Source organism: Berghia stephanieae, chromosome 1 (assembly GCF_034508935.2).
Source record: "Berghia stephanieae isolate SIO BIC M18660-M18661 chromosome 1, UCSD_Bste_1.3, whole genome shotgun sequence".
Lineage (NCBI taxonomy): Eukaryota > Metazoa > Mollusca > Gastropoda > Nudibranchia > Aeolidiidae > Berghia > Berghia stephanieae.
In genome coordinates, this window is record NC_088360.1 from 11,373,891 (window position 1) to 11,398,890 (window position 25,000).

At 35.9% G+C, this 25,000-nt stretch overlaps 1 protein-coding gene across 7 annotated transcripts in view; it reads left to right on the top strand.

Annotated features, from left to right (window-relative positions):
- The first annotated feature begins 205 nt into the window (after nucleotides 1–205).
- The window catches only part of LOC144967994 (uncharacterized), a 25,430-nt gene continuing 635 nt past the window's right edge, over nucleotides 206–25,000 (top strand). Inside the window, exons 1-7 of one of the 7 annotated variants that reach the window (XM_078905913.1) lie at nucleotides 206–324; nucleotides 2,259–2,479; nucleotides 10,774–10,889; nucleotides 13,529–13,622; nucleotides 15,653–15,898; nucleotides 18,803–18,958; nucleotides 22,593–25,000. The exon at nucleotides 22,593–25,000 is cut by the window's right edge and continues 635 nt beyond it. In XM_078905913.1, the coding sequence (XP_078762039.1) occupies nucleotides 2,374–2,479; nucleotides 10,774–10,889; nucleotides 13,529–13,622; nucleotides 15,653–15,898; nucleotides 18,803–18,958; nucleotides 22,593–23,332 (1,458 nt within the window). In that variant the 5' untranslated portion in view covers nucleotides 206–324; nucleotides 2,259–2,373 and the 3' untranslated portion in view covers nucleotides 23,333–25,000. Of the gene's footprint in view, nucleotides 392–1,995; nucleotides 2,480–10,773; nucleotides 10,890–13,528; nucleotides 13,623–15,652; nucleotides 15,899–18,802; nucleotides 18,959–22,592 lie in introns of all 7 variants that reach the window. The other 6 variants (XM_078905849.1, XM_078905871.1, XM_078905882.1 and 3 more) reach the window with 6 other exon arrangements.

The following is a 25,000-nucleotide window of genomic DNA, read 5'->3' on the forward strand; positions in this document are numbered from 1 at the left end:
ACACGACGCACAGGCAGGTGTCTCAAACGTTACATTATTTAATGCATTTCAAAGCACGTTTGGAATAGTCAACACTCCCCCCCCCCCCCCGGCCACACACACATACCCCCCCCCCCCCCCGCCCACCACACACACACACACACACACACACACACACACATACATTTTTCATTTATTTTCTCAACTCCTAATATAGCTTGCCTCCACTTGATTGGCTAGCGTCATTGCATCAGATCAGAAGAAAAACTTTGGTCCTACCAAAAGTAATTTTAAAGCTCATTACAGTCCGAGAATTATTCAGTCTACGTAACGGTTGTGCAAGGGGTATTCTACATCATATAAAGTTTGTGTTTCATACTTTTACTACTACCCAGTTTTAATTTTGATTCCAGTTCGTAAAATTCTCTTGAATTGAGCAATGCTTTATTATAATGATGAAATATTCAAAAGGAAGTGAAATAGTATGATTTTCACTAGCTTCGAGAGGAATCGCAGTCATTATCTAGCTTTGGGAGTAATCGCAGTCATTTTCTACGAGACTACATAAAATTGTAGGCGTGTGTGTACTACACTAGGGAAGAAATTGTAATTCTGGTCCAAAAATAATTAACAAAAATGAATATGACAGCTTCAAAAAGAAAACAACTTATCAGACACGGGACGTTTTGGACTCAAAACCCTATTTCATCCAATAACAACAACAACAAAATAAATACATTATTATTAAGCATTTTGGTTGCCCGTTGCTGCATGCACTTTTCAAGATTGATTAAATTTTACGCCTAAGCCGTATCCGATCTTATAATAAATGCTAAGATACTAGAGGAAGTGGACTCTATAGAGTATTGAACAAAATGAATAAAACAATTTAAAGAATTTAAAAAATAAAATAATGAACATAAACACTTCGGGCTTTATACTCATCTTCAGCCAACAACAACAAAAAATTAAAAAGGAAGAAAATTTATCTTACCAATTTCTCCCGGGATTACACTTTTTGCCATTGTTTGTGCCTTTGGCTTCTTCATATTAGATAACAATATATTATTACGTTTTACAATTTAATGCTTCAGTTAAATTTTGGACGCAAGGTATATCTCCATTAAAAAAAAAATATGGTGATAGTTACACAGGATTAGTTTGTAGAATACACTATCTCCAGTTTAGCTTAAAATTAATCAAATCAGGGAGATTTCTAAATCTTGTTTCTCTCTGTTCAAAATGCCATTTAGCCAGTTAAATGCCGTTCTCTGGAAAAAAAAAAAAAAACAACTAGTGTTTTAAAAATTGGCCAGAAAACTCGTTCTTCAAATACCGATCGATTTAAATGACCCTCATCTTGGTAAAAAAAAAAAAAAATTAAAAAAACCTTTCAATTCTGGGACTTTGCGATATTTGAATAAGGACGAGTTTTCTGATCAATTTTTTGAAATATGAGTTTTACTAGAATACGGCAGTTGAGTTTTGCTAGAATACGGCAGTTGACTGGTAAAATAGGTTTTTGTATGAAATAAAGTACTGTAAACTTCGCAAAGTCCCAAGTTTGAGAGTTTTTGCCAAGATGAGGGTCATTTAAGTCGAGCGATATTTGAAGGACGAGTTTCTGGCCAAATATTCTAATAAGAGTTTTGCTAGAGTGCGACAGTTAACTGGTTAAGAAAGGATTTTGCTATGAAATAAAGTACAGTCCAACTTGAGTGACTTTGCCTCAAGGGGTGATTTTGCCTCAATGGGTGACTTTGCCTCTACCGCTTTGGAGCATTTTGAATATTCTCAGGCTTATTGCATTTTTTTTCAATTTTTTGGGGGACTTTATAATATACAAAATAAATAACTTTCACAAAACTAAATATAACATAACTTGTAAAATATACAGACGCAAAGTCACCGCTTGAGGCAAAGTCGCCCTATTTGACGGTAGATAACTAGTCTTTTTATTACAGTTTGTTGTCATTCTTTATATCAAATCTTCTCTTGGTGTTTGTCAAACCATAGGTCAGTGATGGGTTTAACATAACTCGTGAAATTTAAAACCGTATTAGATAAAAGATACCGTACGCATTATTTTTTAAAAAGCCAAAAACTACAACAACAAATTTCAGCTTTTATATTGCCCAATATCCACTAAACACGCTCAAAGCGTTTATTTATTCATCAAATATTTTTTAAATGTTTATAATGTGTGAGTTTCGTTGGATTTAACCCCTGGCTTTACCTTCACATAGGATAATCATACATTTTATTGTGAATGTGTCCAGATATTAATAAACGATTTCGCAAGTTTTTGACAATTCAAAGGTAGATACTGAACATCTTATGTGAACACAAATCAACATTGACTCATCATTACTTCTCTGGTATGCCCAATTATCGATGGTTTACGAGATGACAACAAAAATGACGAGCGTTTCCATCCTTGTATCTGTTCTCGGCTTGATGGTGGCCATCTCATGTGCCACAGCCATGAGTCATAAAGAATGTGAGTTACAGTTAATATCTTATCTTCTTTGAAGACAGTTAATTATTTAATTATCATTTTTTTTCTCCTTTGAAATTTGATTATCTCTGGAAAGATGCATATTTAATCATTTGTCCAGAAAAATTGTCCTTCTAATATCGATCGATTTAAATGACCTTTTTCTTGGTATTAAAAAAAACCCTTCTCAAACCTGGGACTTCGCGAAGTCCCGGTTTTGAGAGTTTTTGCCAGGGTGAGGGTAACTTAAATCGATCGTGAATTAAGATACGAATTTTCTGGCCAAATTATTAACCATGTATCTATCCAGAGTACGGCAGTTAACTGGTTTAGTCAGCTTTAAAATTTCTCTTGAAGGATTTTCTGATATTGTTCTTCCCACATCGAATTATGAAATGATTCAGCTTGATTTCCTGTCTCTTTATAGAATTAATGGAGTTGACGTCACACAGGTCATGATTATTGTTTTAGAATCGCCTTTTATGTGATTAGCAGACCTCCCTACTATTTACGAATTTTTTTTAGAAATGCGAAACTTTGCCTCCAATTCAGAAGAACATCTCCACGTCATTCAAACTTATTGAAAATGAAAGGTGATGCCAGATTAAATAATTGGGAGGATTTTGAAGTGTTATTTAATCCCTGTGATGGTAAATTATTTATTTTTAAAGTCAACTATAGGGAATGAGATTAGTGGAGAGTAGCGTCCCTTGATTGGACGTCACCTTACAGAGAGAACGTCAAAACGGTTTTGCGCATGCGTCTCTCTTGTCCTCTCTTTCGGTGAAGTGTCTCATTCCGCTTTCACCGTAAGCGAGGACGAGAGACGCATGCACACAACCAACATGACGTTCTCTCTCTAATAACTTTTCAGCCGGTGACCTCCAATCAAGGGACGCTACTCTTCCGCTAATCTCATTCCCTATAGCGGCTACGTCATTACCCAAAAATTACTTACTTACTTACTTACTTACTTACTTACTTACTTACTTACTTACTAACTTACGTACTATCCTTGCATTGACGTTCGCTGCCCGCACTCTGCGATGACAAATGTCTGCCCATTCTTCCCTTCTGTTGACGGTATCGTACAGCTCTCTTCCGTCCAAATCTGTCCATTTAAGGATATTTTCAAAAATTTAACTGTACCTTGGTGGTCCTCTTCTTTGTTTGCCCTCCATTTCCCCCTGTGCTACATCTTTCATTCAAGGTGCATCGGTTTCAGCATACGTGACCGAAAAAACTTAGTTTTCTCCTTTTGATGTTATTATTTATTAGTTCCAAAAATTCCGAATTTTTAAGTTTTCAAATTGTCAGGTCTGGATTAGGACTCAATACATTTTCTCAATCCATGAAAAGTAGTTCTTCAGAGCCATAAGGCTCATCGAGCCGGAGTTTATCATGGTTATATAGCGTGAAACAGACAATAGCAATTGCTTGATATTCTTTGGATAGGATTCTAGACTATATAAAATTACTTTGCTCCAGATCTAACAGACTCATCTACCCAATCACTATTGGGTTGAAGGTGGTGGTGGTTGTGGTGGTGGTGGGGGGGATGTCAGAACAAAAACATCATGAATTGACCGCCTCTTTTCTAGTTTTTTTAAAAGATGCTTTGTCAATCTGTTGCCCACTCTCTCAAACCGGTGTTATGTCCGGGTAATGTGGGTGCTAAAAATAAAATCTATATTCCAAAGACAACATGGGTTATTGGGTGTTGGTGACAAGGATAACTATGTTTTCTTAACGTAGATGAAAGAGTAAAGAATAAATATGTAAAAGAATACAAAAAGACGATACATTGTCATAATATGCAAGAAACTATATATATATATATATATATATATATATATATATATATATATATATATATATGTGTGTGTGTGTGTGTGTGTGTGTCTGATCAATGTAACTTAGATTTTACTATACGGCATCCTATTCATCTCGCCATAAAAGCAGCTTGATGCTATGGATCACATAATAATATGGCATATTGTCTCAAACAACCGCCACCCACTCCCCAATTCAGGGAAATTCTATAGCATATACTAACAGAATAAAGGCCACGTGTTCTTTGTAATATTGTTATGATGAAATGGGTGATTATGACACAGACATCATTGCAACTTGTATGTCTCAGAAAAGGTTAGACAAAAGTAGAAATCTTTTGTCTGTCTCCCTATTACAAAAACAGACTAATAAAGTATCTTTCTTCTATTCAAACACCGTAATCATATTAATATGCCGTTCTCAAGATAGAAGAATGGAATCTATTGACCAATTATGTAGCATACCAAAAGGTATCATTTGTATTGTTTAAGAGGGTTATTTCTATCAAAGTAATTAGATGGCTATTAACAATCCAAGTGCGGTAAAACCAACGGTGGAGTAAGCAGATTTTACAGATTAAAAAGTTGGTTCGAATCCTTGTCAAAATTCAGATTTGTTTGTTTTGTTTGATTTTTTAAAACAATTTTGGTCTCGACCCCAGAACTTTGAAAGCCATATCTAACTCATGAGATGGAGAGAAGTCCTTTATAGATAGTATGCAGATGACGTCACTCAGGCCTTTGTTATTGTTTTTGCCATCCGCGTTTGTGAGTTGTTCTCACTAAACTGTATTAACCAGACTATAAAAGTTCATGGTTACACAGAGTTTGTGTGTTGGTCCGATATACTTCCGGATGGCAATGTTGTGAACTCCTTGGCCAAGCGCATTCTATCTATAGTCGTGAAATCCGAGAAGCAAAAGTTTATCCTGATTTTGGAATAATCCTTCCGAGCCATTTGCATCAGAACAAATCTCGACTGCATCCTCGTGTGAAGTAAGAGCTCTACTTACTGAGCTATTGGGACCTCTTGTAATTTAGTGTTGAATGACAGGAGTAAACTGTGACCTACTGCGCTAACGGTGTAACAATATTTAATTTTAGATATTATATGGATAATAAAAACTAACATTTGTAAGCGCCTTTCAATGATTTGCAGTGTTCTTCACAATGGTTCATTTATTCCTCCAGCAGGTGAAATGAAACCATATTATATCCATTTCAAACATTACCACTCGCCTTTTATGCGTCTTTTTGTACTTACAGTCGTCACTGCCTATAGCTAGGTACTCATTTACATCCGAGTTGAGTGTGAGTAATGTGTGTTATGTGTCTTACCCAAAGACACATCATCGGGACCAGAATTTTCCACGATCACCAATATGGCCTAAGATCGCTTTACTTTTTGGCCAAACGAAATACCGGACCACTCAGCCATAGAGTCACACAACTACACAGATAACACAATTACAGATTTGCACATTAACAATTTTAATCAACAAAAAGACATTTTCTTTCGGTCTTTCACATCCCATTAATTTAGCAGTAAAGTTTGATGATTGATAAGAACTCAATCACATTGGTCTATAAAATATGGAAAATTTTTAAAGAGTATTTTTCACTACTACATTTTTGTGCAGATAAAATATATTCTTATAATTATTTATTCAAGAAATTTTTTGCGATATGAATTCGCAATTCATTTTATACTACACAATTTACAACATTGCTAGGTCTACGAGTAACAGAATAGAGCATGCCATTGCTGCCAGAAGCGGTTACACGAAGTATTAAGTTATAATAGGAAAACATGATAACTCCTCCCTATGATCTTCTGTATTTGAATTTGAAATGAGAGAAAAAAATGAACAAACGAATTATTTAACAGTGTTTGTGCTTTTGTTTGTTATTGCATTACCTATTCCTATTTTTGTAAATTTAATTTTATATTTGATGTTAGCTTACTTTTTGTCATAAAGCTTGAAAATTCGATTCGGCGGTGATTAAAACTTTTTTTTTATTTTCATTTCTAATTTCTATAAAACGTGTTTTAAATCGTGGATAAATGTTGAAAAATATTTTGGTTTAATGTACTTTAGCAATGGGTCACGTAAATTGGTGGTCCTTTAATATTTTTGTAAAGTTTAGTTCTTTGGCTTCAGTTGTTCAACTTTAATCCAATGGGGATGATAGTTATATACAATAAGATATTTTTACTCTTTTACTCAAATGTAAAATGATTTTACTTTTAACAGTCATGGATGTTGATAGAAAACAACGTCTTTTATAACTTTGCATAATATGTGTTGTGATTAGAATTATATTATAGTCCGTTCCACAACTCGTGTGCACGCGTTGACGTGAATATCTTCACAACCTTCTGATGGATTTTAATGATAATTGGATCGAACACTGGAACTGTTACCGACGTTAAGCTGATTTTTTGTTACGTCAGTTACAATACCATACTTTGGGATTTTTCTTCTTCACAGTAGTAAAAAAGAAGGGTCTGGGATGAGTGAACATTTGGGTGTTTTACATTTAAGATACACAGTGCATTATGTTGTGATTACGATGTCTGAACAAGCCACAGGCTTGACCAGGGGTTTAATTTTTATGAGATTTATGTGCACTACTCACTATCACTGCCAACCTGGGTTCAAAATGACAAAGCAAGTTGTACATTTTGTACACACTTGATATAGACAATTGTTACAGTAAAAAGTTGAACGGCGTCTTATATTACGGGAGACACATGCAAACATTTGGAGGATCCTTGGTCCAAAAACGGTATAAGCACCTAACGGGCTACTTGTGTCATCAAATACATGACATGCCCGGGTCCACAAAGGAAGGGATTAATTATAAACGCTGTGAGCCCGTTTCAACGCTGTTATGTACTATTTAAATTATATCTATTTGTACACTGTTTGAAAGTACCCAAAATTATTTGCTAAGCTACGCCACTGAATGCCTTGTTGTAAATATACCCCCCCCCCCCCCCAAAAAAAAAATTAAAAAAAATACACTCCATACTGCAAACATTAAAAAAATTCAGTTATATCTTATTGCAAACGATTAAAAGATCAATTGAATTTGGCACTGTGAGAAAACTGTTTGGTCTATCACTATCTGTATTCAAAATTCACTTAAAGTATAAGCCCGATTACAAAAGCAAAAAAAATCCTGACGCCACATTTTGTAACTTTGGAGGATTTTGCGATATTCTGTGCGCGCGGGACTTGGAACGAACCTAAATCTTATGAAGAGATACGAGAAATATGCTCCAGAGGTTTTGATCAGAAAATAAAAGTTGAACCCCCCCCCCCCCCCCCCCCCAAAAGAAATACTTGAAAATATTTTACTTCTGTTCTGGTTGGATTGAATAATTAAATCTCTCTTTGCCTCTTAAAAAGTTGGGTTTTTAAAAAGAGAAAATAAGCCCTTACTCTGTAACGGTTTTTGTCCTTGACAAAATTCTTTTTTTCAATTTAACCATGCGATTTATTTTAATCAAAAAATGCGAAGCGCATTGAGCATGGTAAATCCGTATAATTACAATATATAAATGTTCCAATTTAGATAAATTGAAGGATTACAGTGATACCCAGTGCGTCAGAAATCGTGGTGTTTTATTGGTTCTATCTCCGTCGTTTAGATTTATTGTCCATAAAGTCTCTCTGTTTTTTAAAGATCTTTATTAAAAAAAAACGTTCAGGCCAATAACTTTAAACGTGAACCTATGATTACATAAATGCTTTACATTTTGTTTACCATTAAATTTTATTCAATGCGCTTTAATACGGTTGTCATGGCTAACTACAAGCAAATGTAACCTATTTATTGGGTTCTTTCCTTGCGCTTTGCAGCTTTTGTGATATGATGGATTTAATAAAAGTCCTTCTAATTCGCGATTAGCTTGCCAACATCTGGCATGGGAGCTGAATAAACAATGTCTCAGGGAGCTGAATAAACAATGTCTCTGATGTAGCCCATCGGACATAGTAAAACAGAGAAATGCCCAGTGACCCAGGTGTCTTGTCAATCGACTCCATCTCTCTCTGTCCATCTGTCTGGAAACGTGTCGTTTAGAAACTCGCGAAAGATCTGTCTCCAAGACCTTAGAAAAATATTTATGTCTGATATTCACGACTATTGGATGCAGCATAGAATTATAGCATATCTAAATAGACATCTACACAGTAATCGTTTTCGTGGTTAGGAAGGATAGGCTTATAAATCCTTTCTGCATCTGCCAACACCAAACATTCACTTTGTGTCTCAGAAAATTTAGAAGACCCGTTTCTGTGTTTGATTATTATTTTTTTAATGGTTCTATGTCCTGTAATGGTCTGTACAACTGGGATATGAAACGTCGTTGAGCTACATTTGGCGATTTCGATTCATGCAGTCACATTACACAAATAATTTTGTTGCACTTCTGTGATTCCGAAAAAGAAGGAGAGAGAAATGAAATATTCTAAGTTCATTTTCATTTTGTTAACTTTGGTGATGAAATGAAGGCCGATGACTAATAGGCATAAATGTATGCCTTTTCCTCAGAAGATGATGGAAACTAGATGCAAAATCTATAACGGTTGTAGAATAATAAGTCTTTGAAATCAGAGAAAGACTGTATTTCCTTAACATGACAATCAGATTTTTAAAAAGTTCCGTTCAAAGAATTAGTTCAAAATTCCATCCAGAGATATCCCTGAAGTTTATATAGACTCTACATATTTATCAAAATGACAATTTTCTAAATCATTCTTCTAACTGGATCTAAAATCAAATAATATTTGTGTTTAATTCTTTTTCGACATGTCGGGACTCATTATTTTGGCCTTTTGATATACATACAAAGCCAATGTGCTGTGGCAAACAAGAAAAAGGTTAGGCTACTGTAGTATAGAATATATTTGTATGCTTGCCACATTCTCCTATAGAGGAGAACTAGACCTTGTGTCTATTATAATAGTGTCAAGTGATTAGATTAGTGTCTGTATAATTTCGTGTATCCAATGAACCCTTGCCTCTCTGTCATCATTTACTTATTCTGTCTGCCCCCGCTCTCGCTCTCTCTCTCTCTCTCTCTCTCTCTCTCTCTCTCTCTCTCTTCCTCCCTCTCTTTCTAGTTCTTCCTCTTCCCCCATCTCTCTCTCTTTCTTTATCTCCCTCTCTCTCCCTCTTTCTCTCTCTTCTCTCTTTCTCTCGTACAGCAAGAAGAGAGAGAGAGAGAGAGAGAGAGAGAGAGAAAGAGAGAGATAGAGAGAGAGAGAGAGAAAGAGAGAGAGAAAGAGAGAGAGAGTGCGCGATAGATAGAGAGGGGGGGGGGTATTGATGCGTGATTTTTCTTTTGAACATGCATAGGTTGGTATGGATCTGGTTTCGATTTCATTAATTTGACCATAATATTATCATAGAGAAACATCTGATTTCGGAGACATGGAAACTAAGGCAATGATAGACTGTTTTGTTCCAAGCAAATCATTAATATATCACATGGTGCTTTCAGGTAGATATGCCATAGGCCCAGCCATCCAAAATTTTCTCAGTAGTCCAGATAGAAAATTTACACACTTTGGTGTCAAAATGTGTCTTATATATGCTCGACTAAGGTGCTTAACCGACTGAGTGGTGCGGTGCTGGACTTTGGCAGTCTGCCTGTTGGAAATATTTCACAGGCGTACCTATTTATTTCTTCTTATTCTTCTTCGTCTTCTTCTTCTTCTTCATCATCATCATATAAACCGGCTGACTCAGTCAGACAGAGCAAGTCATGTTTTTAAACTGAAAAGTACCTTCATTTAACGACCTCAACATTGTTGAGAGGTTGGATTTCCGCAGATAGGTTGTTCCATGAGCAGAACGTATTTGGGAAACAACGATCCCGTCTGCATATTTCGTGTTTTGTGTAGCTATTTTATTTCAGTTTTGGTATGATTTATTCTGTATAATTAAAGAATCATTTTCGAAGCTCATTGTAGTTTTTAAGCAGTTAACTGCCTTACTCTGGAAAAATATATATTTAAAAAATTTGACCAGAAGTATCGTCCTCCAAATAACGATCGACCACCCGTCTTTGCAAAAATTCTCAAACCTGGGACTTTGCAAATGCCCCGGTTTGAGAGTTTTTGCCCTTATGAGCGTCATTTAAATTGACCGATATTTGAAGGACGTGGTATCTGAGCAAATTTCTAAATACATGCTTTTCCAGAATACGGCTAGTTCTAGGGGGAAAACGCGGCAAAAAAAATATAGATAAATGACTTATCAAAGACAGTATGTACACGAGAAGAAAAGAATAGCATTTCATTTTAAGGGTCTTTTGTCGAAGCCCAAAGAAACCCCTCATGTGGATAAGCAATATTATATTAGAATTTGATAATGATTGTGATATTCATTATACCATTTCATAAATTAAATATGAATGAATGAATGAATTTGTTTGACATCATCTTCCAGGGCTGTGTGAGATAGTACATCCGGAATTGGCAAACTGTAGACTTGTGTGTACTGATGGAAAGGTCTGGAATGATGGATGTCCTACTTGTGCTTGCATAAGCTCTCTCTGCCAGAAGGTATTCATTGAATATATGACAAACGATATTATGTCGGGGTGGACCTAGTGCTTAAAAAGCCAATGTTTACTTTAAACATGTACAATTCTAATTAAAATTAAAGCATTTATTATTGGAAAAAAGAAAGTTTTGTTTCTTAGACTTGAAAAAAAAACCTTAAATTTTCTGATGCTGATCATTGCTGACTTTAAAACCAATTTTCGCTATTTAATTCTTTCAAAAATGATACAGTGACCAACAATGAGCAGATAATTTAACCAACGCAATGATATCGGTTATGACCACATCAACAATGATAAATGTGATAATGGTGATAATCAAAATATCAGACAATGGAGTTACATCACCTGGCAACTTATAGCATACCGTTATTGTTTGGTCTTTTGTTTTGGCGCTACTTTATTGTATCAAATAGACGTCCGTCCCCCCGCCCCCCCCCCCCCGGTCTATTTTTTTCTGAATTTTTGCGCACCCCCCTCTCCCCGAAGCTTATTAGCACCCCTGCCCCCTCTCATTCTCTTATATTTCAGCTCACGAAGTATGCCGGTGAAAAAGCTTTTCTCAATATTGTCGCTGATATTTTACTAGCAGTATATTTGATTGAAAGAAAACCATTATATATATCACGTCCACCTGCCTAATTTAGAAAATACTTTAAATGCGCACCCCCCCCCTCCCCTCTTTCTATGAATTGATCAAATTTCACAACCCCCCCCCCCCCTTCTGTTTTTTACCATTTCTATTACACTTTGGCCAAAGTAGGTATCTCCTCCCCTCCTTTCTATTACTATCCCTACCCTTCTATTTGATACTCTAGATTAAGCATAAGATCACGAAATCAGTAAGATTAGATTAGATCAATAAGTTAGATATGTTTACCTGATGCCATTATATTCGGATCCCATGTGACAATAATATAAACAATATATTACATTTGTTTAGCGCTCTTCCAGATCATGAAGAAGTGCTCAGAGCGCTTTACAAGGGGGGGGGGGGGGTATTAATTCAATTTGGAAAATTTTAAAACATATCTTCCGATGAAGAATGCCGTATTTCTTTTGGAAGTTTGTTCCAGAGGGTTGGGATGTTTCTAGAAAATGATCGTCCTCCACATGACACGTAAGATTTCTTTCCTTGAGTGTCAATCACCTTTCCATCGGATCGGGTTGATGTATATAACTCCAAATTATCATAAAGATATGTGTTGAGGCATATAAAACACATTATCAGAACTTTTAATAGAGATGACGCATTTGATATTTCTTGCTGCGCTTAAGGATTAGTCCTTGCAGCACTGTTTTGAATTCTTTACAGCCTGAGTATTCTCTCGCTGGTTAGATTTAAAAAGACAGAGCTACAATAGTCGAGTTTTGAAAGAGCCAATGATGTAATCATGTAATCAACAACAATGACAACAATGGTAGCTAGTCAAGTTTATGTCAGAATGACCTTGCGATCATGGATCTCTCCTTTTTGCTGATTTTTTAGAAGTATTGTATGTCGGATTTATTGTGAAGGCTTGAAGATAAAAACCTGACATATTAACCGGTTGACTGCCGTACTCCGGAAAGGCACATATTAAAAAAATAGTCAGACTTCGCGAAGTCCCAGGTTTGAGACTGTTTTGCCAAGATGAGAATCATTTAAATCGATTGAAGTTTGAAGGACGAGTTTTCTAGAGAACGGCAGTTAACATGTTAAAGGAATTGTCAGTCTCATGGAAGGGGTTCTCAAGAGACAGGAATGAAATCTTAACCTAAACTGTGGTTTCTCGGTATCAGGAGGCACATGAAATAAACTTGAGCTTTTATTTACCGCAATATCCACTAAATGTGACCAATGCGCTTTACAAGGGGTCCGTCCCTGACCAACGGCAGCACGTAACATGTAGAACGAGACATGGCGCGATAATACAATATTTTTCCGATAGGGACAACGCTGTTAATGGCCAGGTACTCATAAGCACGGCGAGAGAATGTGAGTAAAGAGCCTTTTGCAAGGACTCAAATATGCACCGAGCGAGGCTCGAGCTCAGGACCTTCCTATCCGAAAGCGAGTGCCATACCACAAGACCACACAGCGGCACATAAACAAGGCATGATAGACGGTTAGAGGCTTGCTGTTTTTGCTTCAGGAGTTCCATCCCGCACTTTTCCTTTAGCTTTTTGCCGTTCTCCGACAGGTTGTTTTAGTTGTGGCCACCCTTTCTCTCCCACTCAGGGCCCCACTCCAAGTCTTCCGGTCCTTTAAAGGAAACCTGATCTAAGCCAAATAGCCAGTCGTAGTGATAAGAATATTCGATTCCCCATTCGGTACCTGTGTTGTAAAGTTGCTATCCCTTCTCTAACGACCTAGTAAGCAGAAATCAGCAAAACCGCGTCCAAACTACTTGTTTTTTGTTGTTGTTTTAAAAAAATAATCGACAAGACAATGGCCATTGGAGCTGACGTGTTTGAACTCTTACTCCAATTTCATAACATCTTGGATTTTATTATTTTGACATTGTAGGTAATAATTATAATTTTCACTATCATTTTCTAATCAAGGAATCGGGTCCATTCAACAATAGGTGTATTAGATTTTATTATCTTGACTTTGTAGGTAATAATTATAATTTTCACTTTCATTTTCTAATCCAGAAATTGTGTCCATTCAACCAAAGATGTATCGTTAATGAGATACAGACAGGCCAGTATGTCGGTCAGACTTCACATGTTGCAGTCTGTCAGTCAGGTATGTATAGGATAATGCCATTAAAAAAATAACAACAGCGACCACACAAATACATACAAAAAACAACAACATCAGTAGTAGTACTCGTGGTCGTTAGGTGTTGTAGTAGTAGTCGTAGCAGAAGTAGTAGTAGTTGTTGTAGTTGTTGTTGTAGTAGTGGTAGTAGTAGTAGTAGTAGTAGTAGTAGTAGTAGTAGTAGTAGTAGTGGTAGTAGTAGTAGTAGTAGTAGTAGTAGTAGTAGTAGTAGTAGTAGTAGTAGTTGTTGTAGTTGTTGTTGTAGTAGTGGTAGTAGTAGTAGTAGTAGTAGTAGTAGTAGTAGTAGTAGTAGTAGTAGTTGTAGTTGTTGCTGTAGTAGTGGTAGTAGTAGTAGTAGTAGTAGTATTATTATTATTATTATTATTATTATTATTATTAGTAGTAGTAGTAGTAGTAGTAGTAGTAGTAGTAGTAGTAGTAGTAGTAGTAGTAGTAGTAGTAGTAGTAGTAGTAGTAGTAGTAGTTGTTGTTGTTGTAGTAGTAGTAGTAGTAGTAGAAGAAGAGGTAGTAGTAGTGGTAGTAGTAGTAGTAGTAGTAGTAGTAGTAGTAGTAGTAGTAGTAGTAGTAGTAGTAGTAGTAGTAGTAGTAGTAGTAGTAGTAGTAGTAGTAGTAGTAGTAGTAGTAGTAGTAGAGGTAGTAGTAGTAGTAGTAGTAGTAGTAGTAGTAGTAGTAGTAGTAGTAGTAGTAGTAGTAGTAGTAGTAGTAGTAGTGGCCGTCGTTGTAGTGGTAGTAGTAGTAGTAGTAGTAGTAGTAGTAGTAGTAGTAGTAGTGGTAGTAGTAGTAGTAGTAGTAGTAGTGTGTGCATGAATGTGTGTACGCGCGCCCGCGTTTGTGTGTATGTGTTCTTCTCTCCCCCCCCCCCCCCCCCCCCCCCCCCCCCCCCCATCCATCAGTATAATTCTCTAAGTGAAATGTATCCACGATCCCAAATTGCTGTACAGCAAAATATCATGACAAGATAACTCTGAATCAAGTCGATAATGAGTGCTAAACGATAGTAATATCTCCATCATTGAAGTGTGTAATGAACTGGAATTGAACGGGGACAGGGGAATTAATTGGGGGCATCCAATGGCCCTTTCATCTTTTTAAATGACAATTGAGCGGAATAATTTGACTCTTGTCAGGAAAATCACTCCCCTGAAAACGATTTTTATTTATTTTTTTCTGATCAAAAGAGATCTAAATTAGATATCACGTACACGGGTCGCTTCATATAAAGCGCTTACTGGTTTTTATTCAGTTTTAATTTTGTTCATCATATTAATACGACCTCTCCTTATAGATCAAACAGTTAGATTTATGTGTATTTGATCAAATATAGAAAATATTTTCAATAGTTCAACGTCCCCAAAAGAAGGCAACAATCTCTTAGTGTTAAAAAAAAAGATTTACGTTTCTTTCATTGCTTAAGAACTCACGTTATGTTTTTCATCAAATTTAAAATCTGTTCTGAATGGAAAATTGCTATTAAATCTTCATATACAGGGCAAATGATGACAGTACACAATGGCTTAGTGTTTTTTTAATGGCCAGAAAATATTTAGCTCCTCAAGACTGGCTAGACAAAGTGGACCCCTAATGGTCACCCGAGAGAGAAAGAAATATTTCAGCAAATAAGGCGATGGCGCAATTTTCTACACCAAGTGGACATAACAAACACAGGCAGATCCACAACAAGCATATACAAGATAATAAATAAAGACCTCAAGCGCCTCGATGACACACAAGAACTGCTGAGATGTGAAAAAGGATTTATAATACCTGAGATCCATCTCAGCAGATCGTCATCAGTGGAAAAAACTCACTCAACAAATCAGAGAAGCTGCCAAAGCGTCCCAGTCCGAAGATTAGGAGGCGATCGGCAATAAGTCAAAGAAGTCAATTTTATCTTCATCTTTATCATCTACATAAAAAGATAATGCATTTCATGTCTCAAATTGATTTTCACAAATCTGAACTTTGTTTATTTTCAATTATAATTAACCCACCAGACGAGCGGAACCAGCCTATACTATCCCCAACTACAACTATGCGCCCCACTATGTCACCCTCAACGATAACTAAGGCCCCTGCTACTCCTAGAGAGCCGGGGTTCCTGGGGTCCTGTGACTACCAAGGACGTTGCGACATGAATGGAAACTGTAAATCATCCGATTCCGTCTGCAGACAGGATGGGCTGTGTTGTAAAGTAAAGAGAGATGACTACATCGTGGGTAGTGTGTCCAATGGAATGGCCAGTAAGTATGAATTCCAAAACTTAAAAAACATTTTTGGACTCTTTGTCATTCTTATGGGATTCCCGATAGCTCAGTTGTTAGAGAACTCGCTCCTCACACAAAGAGACAGAGATCGATCCGAGTGAAGTCCAGCTTTTCTGACCCCCCCCCCCCTCCCTGTCCATCCAGCAGAGATTAGGTAGCTGTGTCATTTAGATCTGGCGAAAAGTACTTGGCCGTAGACTAGCGTCCTATCAAAAAGGTAGCAAGCAATTGCTTTGATTCGTTTCAATGTGGTTTTTAAAAATCTATTCTTCATTTGCCCACTTTTATATAAATGTGACCTGTCTACTCAATATGGTTTTGTGTCGGCGATGAACAAGATGAATAAAAGTAAGTTTAAAGTCGTTGTGATTAGAAATATAGAAGGATCGAAATTGACACCACTCAGCTCTTTGTTTTTAGCCAGCAGATTTTATGAATTCTCATTAAATCGTATCAATCAATCCGATTATAAACGTTTATGGTTATACACAGTTTTGTGTGTTGGTATGTCGTTATATCCGGCTAGGATATGTTTTTAGATTTTAAACTAAAGGCACAACATCAATAAAGTCTTCCGCTCTTTAAGAATCCGTATTCTTTATGCTTGAGGTAACAAGTAATTTTAAGTATTTAAATTATTTATTTGGCTATAAATTCAATTTAGCACCTGGATATCAAACTGACATAGGCCTAATGCCGTTTTTATTCGATGGTTCATAAATGGTGATGTTTTACTAGTGTTGTAGAAGGTGATATAGAATTGTGTGCGATAAATCATAAGGCCCCATAAGTCATAATAATATAGAAGTAATGGGGTTGACGTCACTCAGCTCTTTGTTATTGTTTTTAGTCAGCCATTTTTATGAGTAGTTCTTATTAAATTCTATTAATCAGACTATAAACCTTCAAGGTTACACATAATTATGTGTGTTGGTACAGTATATCCGGTGACGAATGTTGTGAGTTTTATGACTAAGCGCATAGCATCAGTACAATTAACTGCACTTTTGTTTTTCTGTCAATGACAATTCACCTCAGTAAAAAGTAAAAACCCATCCCTGCTTTTTCGGCATCGAATTTCTTTTCTCTTTGCAAAGCAAACAATTGAAAACTGTGGCAATGGTTAGCGAAGACGTATATACTCTCTTAATTAGTGCAAGTACGTTCTTTAAATGGTGTCCTTGAACCGTGTGAAAACTTGCATTTCCTTTAATGGATGTGCGAGGACAAGAGGGCTAGTAAACATTCATTATAATCCAGGTAGGACAATGATAATAGATATTTCTGCAACGGTGATAATGATGATGATGATGATGATGATGATGATGATGATGATGATGATGATGATGATGATGATGATGATGACCTCGCGAGGTCCTAGCTTTGAGTGTTTTTGCCAAGCTGAGAGTCATTTATATGCGATCGATATATTGCTTAGAGTCTGGTGTCTCGGAGTTATAGCGCTATATAAGTTTTCAGCATTATTATTATTATTATTATTATTATTATTATTATTATTATTATTATTATTATTATTATTATTATTATTATTATTATTATTATTATCATATTATTATCATATTATTATTATTATTATTATTATTATTATTATTATTATTATTATTATTATTATTATTGAAGGATGAGTATTCTGGCCAAATTTGTAAGTTCTTGTTTCTCTAAAGTACGGCAGTGAAATGGTTAAAAATTAACACAAACGTATCCACAATGCATATCTTCATTGACGCTAAATCACTATTCTGTCGTGCTCTGGAAAACACATATTTAGAAATTTGGCCAGAAAACTTGTCCTTCAAATATCGATCGAATTAAACGACCCTCATCTGGGCAAAAACTCTCAAACCTGGGACTTCCCTTGAAGTACTGGTTCTGTCCTACAAGTCTGTGTTGACTCAAGTACGGACAGAAGTCACTGGATTTCAACATCTGTTTGACTTGGGCATTGGGAAATAGATGGTGACATTTGTAATTCAATTGGTAAGAAAAGTCGTGACATCAAACCCTCCACTCTTTTGGTTCCTTAATCCTTGGGAGTGTGTATGGAAGCAATCCTTCGGAGTACTAATAATGAATAGGTTACATAAAAATGGCATAACTATTTTAGTAGCAGTGGGTCACTTACAGGGCCATCTTCAAAACCAGAACTAGGGATCTCATACTCACTTTACATATTTTTAGATTGGAAAAGAATTGAAATTTTAGAATTATCGATCTCTGAATATTATCTTTTCATTCCACGAATCCATAAAATGATCATTGTGGGTTGAAACGAATAAATAGCTTTTGTTAGACACAATTTTAGTCAAATTTAAAGATAACACTAAGAGAATTAAAACTTAGAAAATCTTTGTTTAGACAGTAGACCAGCTTTTCCTTGACATTTTTCCAAATGATGAGAAGAGAGCATCTCACTCTGATTTGAGGAAAGAATGACGTTATACTGAGGATTAATTTACGAAAATTATCGACCCAGAGATTATTTATTGATGTTGGTGCCACCATAGCTCTAGCGTGGCTTTTTGTTTTGTAGTGGAGCACTCACTAACCAACGTGTAGGCATCCGGCTTGAGTTCCGCTATAGGTGACGCAAAGTTGAGTACTGGGAAAAGAAGAAGAAAATGAAGAAGAAGAAGAAGAAGCAGAAGAAGAAGAAGAAGAAGAAGGAGGAGGAGGAGGAGGAGGAGGAGGTGGAAGTGGAAGAGGAGGTGGAGATAGGGAATTAAGGGCAATGACCTCGATTTATAACAAGTTTTAATGCTTGGGGTATTAACTCTGAAATATAACAAGATGTGCCTCGGGCAGCTCTAAAATAATAAGATATATTTAGAATATTCAATTTTGTAATAACTATCCCTATAGGATGTATGGAACGCCCCGAGGTGGGTCAGTGCCGTGGCTTAGGAATACAGTATGTCTTCAACAAGAACACAGGCAAATGTGAGAGTATGATGTTTGGGGGATGTGTCACTTCAGCCAATAGTTTTCCAACCATACAAAGATGTAGAGAAACTTGTGGTAAGTGACAATCTCTCTCTCTCTCTCTCTCTCTCTCTCTCTCTCTCTCTCTCTCTCTCTCTCTCTCTCTCTCTCTCTCTCTCTCTCTCGTTCCTGACACAATAATGTCATATCAAGTTTTAATGTTGAATATACAAAACCCAACTATGTATAGTCAACATTAAAACGTCTATTTTAACTTAACTCAAGTATTTTTACATAGAGCAATATCCACTAACAGTGCTCAAAGCGCTTTGCAGGGGGTCCATAGGAATAGCAACACCAAACATGTAGAGGGAGACATGACGCCTGTTAGGCAATATTACATTATTTTCGGACAGACACAACGCTGTTAGCTGCCAGGTAGTGATTTTAAAGCTGAGTACGGTGAGAGAATGTGAGTAAAGAGTCTTTTTCAGGGACTCAAATATGCGCCCCTCGGGACTCGAACCCAGGACCTTCCGATCCGAAGGCGAGTGTCATACCATTAAACCACAGAGCCGCTTATTTTAAACATTGATCAATCAAGATTACTCACCATGTCAAATCGTTTTAAACCTGCGACTTCTTCGAAACTCAAGGTTTAAGACTTTGAAACAAATTGAAGGTCATCTTATTTATGGATATTTGGAATATGAAAGTTGTGTTGTCCAAAATGGAGAGGGTGTGTTATGTCAATCTACAGCCTTGGATACATTCCACATCGCAAATTTGAAATTTTGTGTTCGCTTTATATATGACGTGAGCATAGATATGCAGGTCTGACATCCGAACGCACTATGAGCCTAGTTTAACATTGTTGTAATGGAAAATATTTTGCGTAATTTCTTAAGATTTTCATTACAACAATGAGCCCATAATGACTTGAGTTATCAGACTCGTAAATAAGTACACTAGTGGTACACTATAAGTACACTGCAGTACACGGAAAAAGACACATTCAAAATTTTGGCCAGGAAAATCGTCTTTTAAATATGGATCGATTAATGATAAATATTTAAAGGTCGAGTTTTCTGGCCTAAATATTAGGGAATTGTTTGGGGGTTGTTTCTTCCAGAGTACGACAGGATGTCAGCCCTGAGGTAGGGACGAATTACTGATTCAGTTATCTCTTTATTTTTATTAGTTTATCCTGTGTAATAGTGTCCGCGACAGCGCTTTGTTAGAATTTCAAATTTAATCAGTTGCCTGTCGTGCTCTGGTAAAACACGTATTTAATAATTTGATCTGAAAACTGGTCCTTCAAATATCGATCAATTAAAATAACAATCATCTTGGCAAAAACTTTCAAATCTAGGTTAAAGTGTTTTTTTTCCAAGGTGAGGGTCATTTAAATCCATCGATATTTTAAGGACGAGTTTTATGGCCAAATTTTAAAATAATTGTGTTTCTAGAATATGGTAGTTAACTGGTAAAGAATGATTTGGAATCTAGGTGAAGGTGAAAACATCGCCAAAATCATCACAGTTTTAAAAAAAGGCAATATTCAGATTTATAATGAAAACGGTCTAATATTATGGAAGTTGCTGTCGGAAGTGACCTTAATAATACTATGTACCAAGAATTTCTATTTAGATAAGATCATAAAGCAACGATTTTTATTGAAATATCCAAATAATTTGTAACACAATGAATTGTAGATATCATGAAATTAGTTTTGATTAATACCGCCATGTTCAAGTTTCTGACATGAAATTTACTTACTATGGTAGGGATTTTGTCATCCGCCATAATATAAACGTGTTGATAATACGACAACCTGACAACTCTTACAAATAATCATACACGACTTGTGCAGTGCATAATATGATTGGAAACAGAAAGAAAAATTACATTAAAGTAGTGTTGGAAATTGTTCTTACGGCGAACAAAAATGTTTTGTTCGGTCACGAGATAATTTCCCTTTTATACCATGAAAGATGAATCCAGAAAAAAATATGTTGTTTTAGGAAGAATGGGTTTTAAAAGGTTAAGAAGACAAAATAAAATTATATTAGAATAGATTAAATGGGGGATAAATGACTTTGTCAGCATTGAAGAGGTTGATAGAAGTTATACAAAATGCAATACAATAATTAATCCTGGCTGCTTCAAGAGCAGGATTTTGACCAGTTAACTGCCGTACTCTTGAAAAACTTGTATTTTAAACTTTGGCGAGAAAACGCGACTGCAAATATCAATTGATTTAAATGATCCTAATTTTGGCAAAAACTCTCAAATCTGCAACTCACTTCTTGATTTCCTTTGATAACACATCGAATTTGTGATATATTTCATCTGAAATGAGCAGACTTTTACATAACAAAGCTACTGTCCGATACCCTACTAAAAGCGTCACATCAATATAGGTATGTGTGGCAGGGTTTGTACTTCAAAGTGGGGTTCGAGTCCACAATAAGCTCAATGATCTGGGTTCGAACCTAGTATGCGCACTATGGCGATCGCTACCAGCTGCGCCACTCCACCTACACCACAAACGGCTCACGTTTAATCTAGGGGTGATTAAGAATAATCTTAGGGTCCCTTATAGTTGACTGTAATAATAAAAGTGAGTCAAGACAATAGTAACATTCAATACAATTTATAACAATTCTGGACAAAATAAGATGCCACGAGAAAAGATAGAGAGAATAAGTGGAAGGTAGAATGAAGATTATGGATTATGTATATTTGACAATTTTAATTATTACTCCTGCAATCATTCAATCACAGGAAGAATGGCTCTAATTGAGTGAATCAAATTTATTATTTATTTATTCAATCATTTATTCATTTATTTATTAATCTATTTATTTAATTTTAATTATCTGTGTCTCTGGGTTTTGATTTGAGAATGATATAAGCCCGTATGGCTTATCTTCTTGGGACGGGACTGCATCAGCAAGTCAAGGGTTGGTTCTGGGTTCCAGGGATTGATCTAGTGCCAGCGAATGTACTGGGATGACAGGGAATGTTCAGGTGCCAAGGACTGCTACGGACTGACAGGGCCAGGAGGGACCTTCAATTAACAGTTTAAACAAAAAGTTCTTAGAGCCAATTCTAGTTCATCTTTCGCCACCGTTTCATCATTGAAAGACACATCATAATAGTCTTTATTTGCCGGCTAAAGGCGTGGAGAAGCGACAACTCCATGATAATAGTTATAATTATTACATTTGTATCAAACATCAACTGAGAGTTGAGCTATCAGACATGATGAGAATTTAACAGGGTTAGGTCCCTTATAGTTTTTAATTTAGAAATTATGATATGATGTGTGGTAGGGGATTGGCGGTAGATTACATACATTATTTAATATACACATTGAATATAAATGAAAATAATAGCATGGATCATAACCAAGTGTTAATTATAGTATGATATACTTATAGCTACAGTTTTGTACAAGTATTTCAACTTACGAATGCCCAAATAATAAACCACAAATAAAATATAAACAAATGATAATAATAGTAAGATAGCATTGAATCATATCTCATTCCGCTTTGAATAAGTTAACCAATAAGAAATTACCTCCAACCGAGAGAGAAAGTGAAAACTTACCATGTTTGAAATTTGAGAACTGGTTCGTTTTTCCTTGGATCTAAGACTTGCACAATATTATGAATCACACCACACACTATATTATTGTTTACTTCACTTCTCTTCAATCCAGAACACCCATGCCAAAAGCCTCGAACACTTGGCCGATGCAGGGCAAGCATTCCTCGTTATTTCTTCAATGAAGACACCGAAGCTTGCGAAGCATTTGATCTTGGTGGCTGTGCTGGCATCGACAACTATTTCATGACTCCGTGGGATTGCGAGACGCACTGCAAGGGACTCAAGAAGAAAAACCTTAAACCAGACATTGCAATCGAGCGCGGACAACGCCTGACAAGAACAACAACAACAACGAGGACAACTGCTCCAATCTCCATAGATGGGAGCAGCAGTGGAAGTCAAAGCCAGAGGGAAACGCTGAGGGATAGAATCATAAACGGATTTAAAAATCAGCCGAAGTTTGAAAACAGAGGAAACCCGCAAGCGCCGAATGATGGGAATATTCGTTATCAACCTCGTCCTCACCCTGGGCGAAGAATGTACACGGTAGACGAGAATGGAAACACTATCTTCGTCAATAATCCAAAAAGATTCTTACCCGAACCAACCACAGTTGCCAGCACGAATAGCGGTATTGGAGGTGAATATCGTCACCTTGGTGACCGAATCAGGTCTGCACACAAGGTCGTTAATAACTTTGAACGAAGTCAAGTCAATTACAACAACCCGAGGTCAGATGGAGGTACCGAGCCAAGATATCAAAACCGGAATTTCGAAACGAATTTGCAGGGACAGGGGCGAACATATCAGAGTTCTGTGGACGCCATTCGCCGATATCTCGCTCGTCACTAAAACAGAATAAAGTTGAATAACTAAAATGTTTTGTGTTAATGACACGTCAAAAAAAAACTCATTATTCAAGCATGTTTCATATTATACATTGCATGTAAAAATGAAATTGCAAGCCAGAAAAATGATTTGGTTTAATCTTTTCAGACTCTAAACATACCGAAATAAAATGTCACTACACCTTACTAAAGTCATTTAGATGGTATAGGTTTCAAAGACACGCTTGTGTTACTGCCCAGAATTATCTACTTTCTTATGTCCGCATTATTTTTTCAAATTGGTTTTCTCTAATTATTCACAATACCTGTCATTGTTTTATTTTTCAATATGAGAGTGATTCATGACTTTTGTCCATCATTTCTTTTACTCTTTGAAACTTTATCGACAAAAATCTAAATGTCGATACAGATTTTTCTAATAATGTCTTGGCCGTGACTGTGATACAAACTCCTGCCTTTTCTTTCCATACATTCAATGTTGATTACTTGTTTGTTCAGAGTGATGGACAAATACTAAACAGGATATGCAATATGAAATGGTGCATTTGGAAGGGGAAAATGAAACTTTTCAAATTATCAGCCTGATATAATGATAAAACAAGACTTTAATTCGAGACTAATGCGTTTATTGGAAAATTCAATAAGTGTTCAATTTGCATTACCTATTACTTGAATTGAGAATATAATTTTGATTTTAAAAATTGAATTGCAAGAGTTTGATCAAAGTGCTCAATTTGTCAATTTGATTTTCCCTAATTTTCCCTAAGGGCAATATAAGAAAAGCGCTCTGAATTCGAATTAACCTTATCAAGTAATTCGGAATGTCCCAAAAACTTTCCTTTATATATTTTTAATGAAATAAGATATGTAAATTAAAATTTTTAGCGAATTACATTCTGTTAATCTTGGTGGATAAAGTAAGTGCTCGTTGCTTATGGAACCAAAGTTTGCCTAGATTTTTATGAAACCAAGTATTAATAAAGTTATCAATAAAATAGAGGCTAGCATATTATTATGAGCTAATCCATTTAAGGATTAACTGAAGGATAAATTGCAACGGATAAGGATAATTAGAAAGCTATAACAGCACTATTTATGTGAAAATTTATAGAGCAAAAAGTAAAGAAAAGAAAGAGACACATTTTCGTAGCAGACATGTTCCGATGAATTCTTTTCATTGTTATCAGTCTATGGGGATTTATTGTTCTTGTCTTTTTGAGTAATCTAACCAATTTGGTGTTCAAACAATTCTTGATCTAATGATTTTATAAAAGAGATATTTTTTGTTTAACAGTTCTGAAATATGTCCTCTTTGAAATTGCTCTGTCCTCAAATATTTATTGGTTTTAATCAGAATTTTGATTTATTACACATTTACTTTTCGCACGATTCAACCTATAGATATTGCATGTGTATGCTTAGAGAAATTATTACAGTTATTTCTTTACTATTTATAATTACAAAAATCACCGCCAGGTCTGTGCAAGGAAAACCAACGGGAAATACAAACTTTCCTGGAAGCCAGCTGATGTCCTTACAATTTAAAGGTATTTAAAGGAAAAGATTCATTTGGAGAGTTAGGATTAGTGGTATTTCTGTAGCAGTGAGATGTTTTATGTAAGTTTCTAATCAAAATAAAAATCTTAGATAAAAATGTTTGCATCAAATTGTT